At 39.1% G+C, this 12,246-nt stretch overlaps 1 protein-coding gene across 13 annotated transcripts in view; it reads left to right on the top strand.

Moving 5' to 3' along the window:
- Window positions 1–12,246, top strand: part of LOC101741553 (rho GTPase-activating protein 21) — a 453,498-nt gene that overhangs the window by 318,866 nt on the left and 122,386 nt on the right. For all 13 annotated transcript variants that reach the window (XM_062670701.1, XM_038013526.2, XM_038013525.2 and 10 more), the window contains one exon: window positions 10,862–11,017. In XM_062670701.1, the coding sequence (XP_062526685.1) occupies window positions 10,862–11,017 (156 nt within the window). The remainder of the gene's footprint in view (window positions 1–10,861; window positions 11,018–12,246) is intronic.

Below are 12,246 nucleotides of genomic sequence, written 5' to 3'. Positions count from 1 at the left end.
ACCTTAAGACATGAGGTCGAAGTCTAATTGTATCGTACAACAGACTATTTAACTTTCAGCCCGCAGACATTCACTGCTGGACATAGGCTTCCTCCAAGCCTCGCCGCAACGATTGGTCTTGCGTTGTTTGCATCCAGTGGATCTCAATGGTTCGTCGATACAACCGACTGCCTTGCAGCAATAATAGACATGATGATGCTACCTATCGAAGTGGTATTGTAATACCACCATTAAAAACCCACTGAAACAAGCGTTCGAGCTCATGACGCAAGCGAAGACGAAGAGTTAAACGTGCAATCTAACCCATAGACATAATCCACTGGGTTTCTCGCCGGATCTTCTCAGCCGTGTTAGATTCAGCGAAGCACTGCTCTTGTTAGGGCTAGTATCGGCAATTTCTCTCAAACATCCCCCGCATCTTCACCGACAAAACCGTGCGTAGCTGAAATATTTCCCGTGAGGCTACCAGAGATTAGGTAGGTTAAATAAAGGTACAATACTCCGAGAATGCTGCTACCCATTCTCAGGTGAATGCCCTCAGTCGCCCTTAACTACACCCACGCTAGTCGGTGTAGTTTAATAAAATAAAAACTTCACAGTCTATGATGTTCTGCTTTAATCATGATGGAACTGAACATAATTTACCACTAAACGCGCGTGTCGTTTCCGCCGTATCAAGGTAATCACGTCATACATCTCTAAACGCTGTGAACCGTGATCGCTGGTGGAATGGCTTTGGCAGTCCGCGTGTCGCCTACGCCCACTCCTCACAGGCGGCTTACAAGGTTGATAGAATACTTTGTACCTAAGCTAATTTAGTCTAGAAGTTTCTAATTTATCGGGATAGAGAGTTTATTATTTCGCACAAGCATTCTGAAGTTAATTAATTTTTAATAAGAATAATTTTTAGAAATTGCAAACGTAGCCGTAAGGAAAATCATAATAATAATGCTAAAATAATTTGTAACCTTCCAGCGTGGGGCTAAGACACGAAATTCAGGGATTAATTAACAAATAATAAATACAGACCTTCTGTAGCAGCGCCGTGAACAGTTAACTAAAATAACTAAATTTATCGGCGATCAAGTGGCTATAAAGTTATTAATTACACTGACTACTGACCTAGGGATCTAGAATCAATTCCCGGAGCAGAACATTCATCTCCGGCAGCTACTTGTTTTGTCCATTAACATAAAAATCATGTTGCGTTTTCAATGCTCACGCCACTCTACAAAACTTGCATACGCCCCGTCGTGACGTATGCAAGCGTAGTTTTTGCTCACGCAGCCCGCACTAACTTAAAACCCCTTCAGGTTATTCAATCCCGATTATGCAGGATAGCCATCGGAGCACCATGTTTCCTAAGGAACGTGGATCTCCATAATGACCTGGAGCTTGACTCAGTCAGTAAGTATCTACAGTCGGCATCATTGCGCCACTTTGAGAGGGCGGCACGACATGAGAACCCTCTTGCCGTGGCCGCCGGAAATTACATACCCGATCCTGTAGACCGAAAGGTAAACAGTCGACGTCGCCCAAAACACGTCATTACGGATCCTTCCGATCCATTGACGGTACTTTTAGGTACCACAAGCACCGGTCACCGTTCTCGTCGAATCCGTCGCTTGCGACGAAGGGCTCGACGGGCGAATTAACCCACAGACACAGCCCACTCAGTTTCTCGCTGGATCTTCTCAGTGGGTCGCGTTTCCGATCCGGTGGTAGATTCTGCGAACCACTGCTCTTGCTGGGCTAGTGTTAGCATCATTCCGGTTTGAGCCCCGTGAGCTTACCTACACGTTAGGGCGAAGCTGACATAGCCTCTCAAGGCTATCAGAATAGGTAGGATTAAAAAATATATATGCTCAAGCACTTATAGATGCTTCACCATTTTGCGTACTTCTGACCACCATACTGGTGACATATTTGAATAAAAACGCAAGAATAAACTATTTAAAAGTAGATTTAATCATGTCTTTGATTAGTAAGTAATTCGAAATTTCGTCAATCATTTGCTCATTTAATTGTTAAAGTATTATTTTTTCACAAAGCATATTTTTTTAACTGATCGCGTTTGCTTATTCACAAAATCGCTTCCACGGTGCATGTGTCTTGCGAAAACAGAAAGCCATCGAATAATATCGTACCCTACTTCGTTATAAGATCGCTATCGTCATTGTTAAACATGACCTTAGTTAATTAGCTATACTTTCGAACAGTCGAGCGACCTCAGCGGCGCCGCCGTCCTGATTTACATTAATCGATAATTGGACGTTCGGGCTACCGATTATATCGAGAATCGATTCTGCTCCGATTTTGTAAGCGGTGTTGTCATCGACATGTGTCCCCAAGGTTTCTGTCTAAAGTTCCTGGGTTTTTTTATTGCCCTTGTAGGCAGACGAACATACGGGCCTCCTGATGGTAAGTGGTTACCGTCGTCCATGGACTTCAGCAATGCCACAAGCCTCGTTTCAAGAAGGAGATGTCATAGCGCTCGGGAAACACCGTGGAGGGGAGGGAGCTCATTCCATAGCCGGATGGTACGTGGCAAAAAAGACCTATGGAAAAGCACTGTGGATGACCTTTATTTTGCTTTTCGATGTAAAGGTTGAAGGCTGGTATGTCATGAGCCCGGTCGCGTTTATGTGCTTCTAATTCTTAAACACCTAGCGTAGCATCCCTATTTTCTAAGTTTTTTTTCTTGCCTATGCTGGCTCATAGTAGATTCCCCGGGCGGGTAGGTGAGCTCACGGGCTAAACCTGAGGGAATTTGCTAACACTAGCCCTAGCAAGAGCAGTGCTTCGCAGAATATACTACCGGATCGGAATCGCGACCCACTGAGAAGATCCGGTGAGAAACTCAGTGGGTTGTGTCTGAGTATTACCTATGCTTATAGCACCTATCTTAATTGGTTGTGGTAAGGCTTGTTTGTACACACATCAAATATATTTTTGTTAATATTGAGGTTAAGGTGATATTTTTTGTAACCTCAGGAGCGAAAGTTTGGTTTCGCTCCCTACCTGAAGGGGAGAAAGTACCGCTTTCTCTCCCGGCTAAATGTTTTAATAAATTAGTACCTACGTATGGTTCAATCTCCTTGGCGCATGCGTACACTAATCTTTTTGAAAACGTAGGTAACGTAGAAATGTTTTGTTTATAATATTCATTGGGCGTATGCGTACCTGCTTATCTTTTTAGCGTGTCCTAAAGTGTGCCTCGTTTATATGAAAATGGAAAAAATATGATTTTGGATTTATACAAAATCTGTTTAGCAAAAACTCATTTAAAAACTCGAAAAACGTGTATCGATAAAACCAACAATAAACATTTAACAGATGATGACCGAGCTTTGCTCGTTTTTTTTTTTTGATAACGCCATCTTGTTGTGTTTTTAAAGCGGCTAGTTGCCCTCAATTAAGAAAAATAGTATTATTATTCGCCAATAGATGTCGGGAAGAGTTGATTATTGAAAACAAGATTAAAACAAAATTTTCTGAAAATAAATTGTAGCTAGATCGATTTATCGCCCCCGAAATCCCCTGTATACTAAATTTTATGAAAATCCTTGGAGCCGCTTCCGAGATTCAGATTATATATATATATATATATATTAATATACAAGAATTGCTCGTTTAAATGTATAATCGATTCGAAACTTTAAAAATACATAAGATAATTGCGATATATATAATCACGGACGGCTCATACGTTTTTATGAATCGCGACTGTCAAATATCGCTTCCATTCACTCGATAACGTTTCATTAATGTCCGCTTATGAATAGTCGTGCTAATTAATACAGTCATCAATGGACAGGAAACGCTTTAAGGAAAACGCGTTTTTGTATTTATACATACAAGTATTATGTAGCATACCGGTCACCGTTCCCGTCGAAACCGACGCTTGCGACGAAGGGCTCGACGAGCGAATTAACCCACAGACACAGCCCACTGAGTTTCTCGCCGGATCTTCTCAGTGGGTCGCGTTTCCGATCCGGTGGTAGATTCTGCGAAGCACTACTCTTGCTAGGGTCAGTGTTAGCAACTCTCCGGTTTGAGCACCGCGAGCTCACCTATAAACGTTAGGGCGAAGCTGAAATAGCCTCTCAAGGCTATCAGCATAGGTAGGGAAAAAAAAGAGAAAAAAAATTTAGCTTATAGGATATTTTGATTCGTGTACCTCGCGAAAATACATCTGTTCAGTCGGTTTTCTTTACAGCTGTGGTCAAATGAAGACATGAGTGGATTTTTGTTGGAGTTTGAATATGAAAGTAATGGCGGGCAACACTTGACACATGTAAGGTTACAGTTTCGAATATTGGAATGCTTATTAAATGTTTAAAACAGATTATTGTCTTCTCTTCAATAAAGACAATGACTTCTCATCTAGACACGGTCAGAACAACATCTTAGAGTTTTATAAAAATAAAATATTGTAAGAAGGGGTGGTTAAGTAAGATTTTTAAGTTTTTTGACTTTCTACATTGAATGAATATGTTATGTGCCTTTCTAAATTGAATGAAGGTGTTATTTTTTTTGTATGTATTTTTTTTTTTTAATTTTGCGTAAAAAATACATTAAATCAATAAAAAAAACATTACACATACTACCATGTATTTGACACACCCGCGACCACTCACGGCTGGAGTCCCGCAAGGCTCCGTTCTCTCTCCGCTCCTATTTAGTTTATTTATTAACGATATTCCCCGGTCGCCGCCGACTCAGCTAGCCTTATTCGCTGACGACACAACCGTTTACTACTCAAGTAGAAACAAGTCCCTAATCGCGAGTAAGCTCCAGAGTGCAGCGTTAACCCTCGGACAGTGGTTCCGAAAATGGCGCATAGACATCAACCCAGCGAAAAGCACAGCAGTGTTATTTCAAAGGGGAAACTCACCGCTTATTTCCTCCCGCATTAGGAGGAGAAATATCACACCCCCGATCACCCTCTTCGGCCAACCTATACCCTGGGCTAGGAAGGTCAAGTACCTGGGAGTCACCCTGGATGCATCCATGACATTCCGCCCGCATATAAAAACAGTCCGCGATCGTGCCGCATTTATTCTCGGCAGACTCTATCCCATGATCTGTAAGCGGAGTAAAATGTCCCTTCGGAACAAGGTGACACTTTACAAAACTTGCATAAGGCCCGTCATGACTTACGCGAATGTGGTGTTCGCTCACGCGGCCCGCACACACATAGACACCCTCCAATCCCTACAATCCCGCTTTTGCAGGTTAGCCGTCGGGGCTCCGTGGTTCGTGAGGAACGTCGACCTACACGACGACCTGGGCCTCGAATCGATCCGCAAACACATGAAGTCAGTGTCGGAACGTTACTTCGATAAGGCTATGCGTCATGATAATCGCCTTATCGTTGCTGCCGCTGACTACTCCCCGAATCCTGATCACGCAGGAGCAAGTCACCGTCGTCGCCCTAGACACGTCCTTACGGATCCATCAGATCCAATAACTCTTGCATTAGATACCTTCAGCTCTAACACTAGGAGCAGGCTGAGGAACCCCGGTAACCGTACGCGTCGAACTCGACAAAGAGGTCGACGTGCAGCCTAACCCATGCATCAGCCCGCTGAGTTTCTCGCCGGATCTTCTCAGTGGGTCGCGATTCCGATCCGGTAGTAGATTCATTCGCGAAGCAACTGCTCTTGAGTTGTTAGGTCTCCTTCGGAGGCGCTCGGGCAGTTGTTAGCAAATCCCACCCCTCCTGGCTGAGCATTTGCTCGCCCACCTGTCCTGGTGAAGCTGGAAAGGCCTCCGGGCCACCAGTAATCCTTCAATCATAAAAAAAAAAAAAAAAAAAGTATTTGACACAACACTTTCATATAAATATACTCTTTGTTTACTGTCATTTGTCCAACTTTTGTTATTGTTTAAAGTCTGTGGTCAAATTGAGAATAGATTAATATTCTTTGTCTTTAATATTATTTATCTATGGTGTAGTTTTGGCGAAATCTGTGATTATATAATATTATAGAAGTATAGTCGTTTTTGACGATTGAAACCATAATAATGTTTGAACTTATAATTTCAATTAATTATAATCGAATTTCGACTACTGCGGGACCACTAGTTGTTTTAACAGCACGTACCCTAAACAGCAGATGTTAATAACCCGTCAAAATACAATACGCGGTTGACGACTGTCAATGATTAGTGTGGTCGACCCGTCATATCCGAGGTCGCAGCAGGTGGTCGACTGCGGACAGCCTTTGAAGATGAAATATTGAGTATCATTAAACTACTGGTCGCGGATTCCAGTTATTTTTAACACGCTTTCATTAGCTTGGTATGCATGTATGTATGTGTGTATGCAACGGTATCATTTCACGTCATTTACACTTATTTCAAAACGCCCGATTAACAAGAAAATTGGAGCAGGATCGGGCTGTAAAACAGGTGTACCGGAGGGACGCCGCCCCGTAGGGAGGCCCCAAGCACCGCTGGTCTGACGTTGTTTAGGGAAATTTACGTGAGCTCCAATTGTTGGACTGGCAAGGTGTTGCGCAGCGCCGGGATGAATGGCAACGTTTATTGTCAGAGGTCAAGACCCACTTCGAGGTAATAGCGCTAGCGCAGTAGTAGTAGTAGTAGTAACTCGAAAATTTCTGCACACATCACGGACCCATGATAATATGTAGAATAATTTTGTAACTTCGCTCTGATATCCTGACCAGTTACAACAGATTAAAAAAAGAAGTTGTTAATTGCTTTTTAAGCGTGTTTTTTTTTTTACTTTTTATGCTATATGTATTATTTTAATTGTTAATAGTCTTTTAGGACTAGATTACGGAACTAAAGCATATTATCTTATGATAACAGTTTATTCGTTGACTTGGGTGTTAGTTACGTGCTTGACATTTAAATGTAAATATATTATTACTAGCTGTACCCGTCCGCTTCGCTGAGCATTTAAAATTAACATTATTATTTCTCACCCCCCCAAGATTCTCATCATTAACGCCCCCGCAACTGGTGTAGGGAGTCCAACACTCATATAAATATTATCTTATCCATTAAGTACATGTATTTTCTACATGGATACCAAGTTTCAAGTCAATCGGATGCATGTATCAGTAGGTATAACGGAACATCCGTAAAAACCACTGTATATTTATATATTAGTATAAATTATTTAATTTATTGAAAGAGGCTCCGTCTTTGGCGTATCTAATACGCCTAACTTATTTAACATATTTCAGTTCTCATAAAATTTACGAAAAACCTTATCGAACACGCAAACGGTCCTGCAGTCAACGTGTTAGAGGCAATAAATAAAAAAATTAAACCCTTGCGCGTACAGAATGTAGAACTCCTCGAGAACTTTGTCGTACTGCAGTTATTATTATCGGACATTTATAGTACCTATAAATATTTACGCGGCGGAATACTCGGCTATAAATTTTTATGAGCAATGCCTAGAAACAGGGCTGACAAAAACCCCATTACAAAATTGCTATGTACTTTACTGATATCAAACGCATGGTGGTCTCATTTTGAATTAAAACTATGATAATATAATTTGGCTTCTTTAACTATTAGTTCTTGAAATGCTGATTTGTTTTACAGATAGCAAAGCAGTCCTTTAATTCGAAACGGACATTTTTGATAAAATAAACAGTAAAATACCAAAAATAGCACACTATATTCCAATAAATAATCGAATGTGCATTAAAAACACATAAAGTTATAGTTATTTCCCATATAATTTTTACATTTAATTATAAATATAATAATTATTTCGCAACGAACAACCCTATTTTCGTTTTAGCGATAAAAGAGAAAACATCTTCAAATATTATATATCGTTTAATGAAAAGTTTTATAACATATTTGGTCAACAATTTTTATTCTTAACACGTTCATATTTCGATTGCCTAATCCTAATTAACATTCGATTTGCATAATTACCGCATTTGAATAATAGAAAGTAGGGTTTTAACGAACAAAACAAAGATTAAGATTCTTTTTTTTTTGTAGTATTTTTGAAATAATAAAAATTATAACTTTTGCACTGACGGTAGTGGTGTGATCCTCTAATGGAATGGTCCTGACCGTTACTGGCTTGAAACATTCACCCGACCTGAATTGAAAGGTGAGACAATCATTAAATAGCACGACAGACGCAAATCACATTCGTGATATTTATGGAACACTTCTGAAGTAATCTTGGCCTAGATATCGTACCCACATACCCGATCCTGTGGAACGAATGGTAAACAGTCGACGTCGCCCTAACACGTCATTACGGATCCTCCCGATCCATTAACGGTGCTTTTAGGTATCTCAAGCAACGGTCACCGTCCTCACCGAGCCCGTCGCTTGCGACGAAGGGCTCGACGAGTAAATTAACCCGAAGACACAGCCCACTGAGTTTCTCGCCGGATCTTCTCAGTGGGTCGTGTATCCGATCTGCTGGTAGATTCTGCGAAGCATTGCTCTTGCTAGAGCCAGTGTTGGCAACACTCCGGCTCGAGCCCCGTAAGCTCACCTACACATCAAGGAGAAGCTGAAATAGCCTCTCAAGGCTAGGCTAGGTATATGCTAGGTATAGGCTAGCATAGGTAGGAAAAAAAAGAAAAAAAAATCGTACCCGATGTACTCGTAGAGATGCCGCTATGCCGGTATTCAAATTTTGCATTCAGATACCAATTTAACTCATTATCACGATACGAATGAATCACATCGTGTAATAAAAATCAAACCATTGCCCAATATTCAAATCTCATGTAAGATAAGCCATAAAACCAATCTTAATTATGTTTACGTCTAGCGAAGACCAAAGAAAAAGAACAATAATTTTATTTATCCTGTTCGATACAAATATTTAATTTAACGAATTATGATCTCATTTGTCCTAGTGACCTTTGTGTACCCGGAAAAGCGATTAAATCGATAAAATACATCCGATCGAATAACGGTCGTATACGTTTTAATCAAGACGCAAACCGGAATTGCATTTACATGTTACGTAAAAAAATACCATGTAAGTCGATCCTAAGTTTGAATATTGTTTATTTCTGTTTTTGCTTATGTCTGCACTATTCAGTTATGCATTTAAATCAACCATAATATCCTAAAATCAAATAAAATTTGAAATGTAAAAATTTGTTAATAAGAAAATTCATCCCTGTGTCTCGACCCTAAAGTCTAGAGTATTGTTCTCATTCATTTTCAAATTCTTTGAGACGTCAAATTGAGACCTCGACCTCAAGCTGCTTAGGGGGAACGGCGGCATTCCCTTTGTGGAGCATATAGAAATTCGGTAAGCGGTGGACGCCACGTGGACCGGCAGGTCGTCGTACATCTGAAGCACTGCTTTAATGTTGTTTCTTTAATATAATTAAACATTTTCAAATTAATCTAAATCTTATAAGTTTTATGCGACATAAAGATCACTACTGAATAAATGTATAATCACGTAAATTATATACTGACAAATTTTTTTCTCTAGAGGTAACCCTATAAGTTCGGAAATAGGGGTGTACGCGAACACAGAAAATCTGTTGCCACAGAGAAGGACTTAATCTTTGTAACATTATATGTAAGCACCTTTACGGCTTCTGTGATTCATAACACGTGCTTCTTTGTAAATGATTTTCTGGCTAGCCTTTAGACATGAGTACAAGTATTTTAATCAAATTATTTTGTAACTAAATGTTGTAGGACATTTATCAAATAACGTCACCGTTACAAATGCAGTCATACCTAATACTACCAGTATTGGGGGCACTCTCTAGTACGTATCACCATGCGTTGAAGCAGTCATATGCTTCGACTTGAAGTAGGAATTCACGTTATGATGTCTATAACCACTCTCGTACACTTGATACTGGAAAAGGAATATGCTCATCAATCCATAAGAAATAGACAAGAGATACCGTTTTAAATCTCTTTCTCTATCATGACAACGAAACAAAAATATTAATACGAGTTTATTAAATCGACTCCTGTTAAGTTTTGCAAGGATGTGCCCGTTATCTCGTACGGGACGCGGCGAAGACTTATAATGACAGCGTAGGCCGATGTAACGAACTTCCTGAACCGGATTAAACTAGAATATACCGGTTAAAGTTCGTCATGTCAGATGTTTATTTGAAATGCCAGAGAATTCTGAGTTCATAGAGAATTATGTAGTATTATTTATAGAGATGGAGAGAGAAGTTTCTCAAAAGCCGCAACCAAGGCATTAAGACATACGTAACCACGACCAGTCCGTCAGGAGTACACGACTGAGAAGAAAGAATTTATAGATGAAATTAAGTGATTCTAAGCTGAGCACTATCCACGAAGTCTGACACGTATGAGTTCTTCATTTCAACAAAGTATATTTATGCTATATAGACGCTTCACTTTGTTTGTACGATTTCCATAGCTTCCGTATCGCTTAGGTAATTAAAGTAATTACGAATTGCGTTATATTTACGCGATTGTCTACATTACATACACCAATTTTTACCGGATTCTTACAAAGACTTTCATATCTTATGTGTTAATTTAATGCTGTTGCAAGCGCCATAATCAAGACGGCATAGACTAGATAGAGACTGTCGTTTTGGAGTAGGTAAATCAGTCCACCCTCTTTCTAATCTTTTTTGTGTTACTTTTGGAACTTTTTTTTTTAGATACGTCATGGCCTAAAGGATAACACGTCCGGTGTATTCGTGTTGAGTGATGCACCGGTTTTCGAATCCCAGGCGGGTACCAATTTTTCTAATGAAATACGTACCTACCCAACAAATGATCTCGATTGACTTCCACGATTAAGGGATAACATCGTGTAATAAAAATCACACACCTTCTTCCGAACCCTTTGAGAACGCTTTGTTTTTTTTTGTTCTAGCCTCAGCCACCAGTCCACGCTCAGCCCCTGCCGTCTGCGGTGTCTGCGTCTACGTGTGCCGCGCCTCGGACCATCGTCATACAGCGTCCAGACGCAAGACACGGCTTCGGTTTTACATTAAGACATTTAGTCGTTTATCCGCCGGAGTCGATTCAAGTAAGACACATTTTTTTGAAGTGAAACTTCTTTGGGTCGTTGTGATTTCAAACTCGATGAAACGAAAAAATAAGTCCATGGAGACACAAACACATAAATGTATAGGATTCAGCCGGTGAGAGAATGAGATAGAACACAATATACGTGAAGTTAAAATATAAATTCACAGAGGGCGCTACCTCATACTATAAAAGATGATTTACAATTATTTACTAATGGCAAATTTTTAAATATACTTTTAGACATTTAGGATAAATGTATTTTAATTTTTGAAGGTTTCATTTCTACCACGTGTGAATTGCACATATATATTTTTTAATACGTTTTTATTAGGTTCAGACGTATGTATGTTAGTATGTAACGGAATCATTGAAATGATTTTGACCCCCTTCAAAACGTCGGATTAACTCGAAATTTGGTATACTTATTAAGGACCGATGACAAATCAATATTAAAAAAAATATTGAAAAAATTGAAATTCAACTAAAAATTTAAAAATAAATAATAGTTTAAAAAAAACACGCTTTTATTAAAAATCCAACTAAAAAATTGAAAATAAATATTAATAAATTTGAATTAAAAATAGTGTAAGAAAAAATGATTTTATTGTAAAAAAGCGTGGGGTGCATGGTATCAGTAGTTATAAATATTTTATGAACAGATATGGGTAGAAGGGCTATTCTGATAATATCCTGAAAAGTACATATCTCTGTCCGGGGGATAATATAGGCCTCACTTGCTGTCACCTTTAGAAAAACATAATATTAACGATGATTACCTACCGAGATTCTCGTATTTAGAAACTAAGCTACATACTAACATACATATTCATTTTTCCAAGTTTTAATGGTGCTAAAGGATAGCAGTAACAGAATTATAAAAAAAATGTGTGCGTGTACTAGTGTACACACGTAAGAAGTGAAACTTGTTTATGGCCTTATTTTTCGAAAAATGATCTACATGCAACTTTCTAGAAATTGGTTAAATAAAGTTAAATTAGATAAAGTTTAAACAAAAGGATTTTATTATCATAGACATGAATACAAAAAAGTTAAATTAGATAAAGTTTAAACAAAAGGATTTTATTATCATAGACATGAATACAAAACAGATGGCGCGTAACGGAAAAATGTGACGCGTAACGGAAAAATGTGACGCGTAACCGAAAAATGTGACGGTAAATTTTTTTCCAACGCCGATAAAGAAGTTTCACTTCAATTATTATGAAG

This window comes from Bombyx mori, chromosome 10 (assembly GCF_030269925.1).
Source record: "Bombyx mori chromosome 10, ASM3026992v2".
Classification (NCBI taxonomy): Eukaryota; Metazoa; Arthropoda; class Insecta; order Lepidoptera; family Bombycidae; genus Bombyx; species Bombyx mori.
This window is presented reverse-complemented; position numbering and strand designations above follow the sequence as displayed.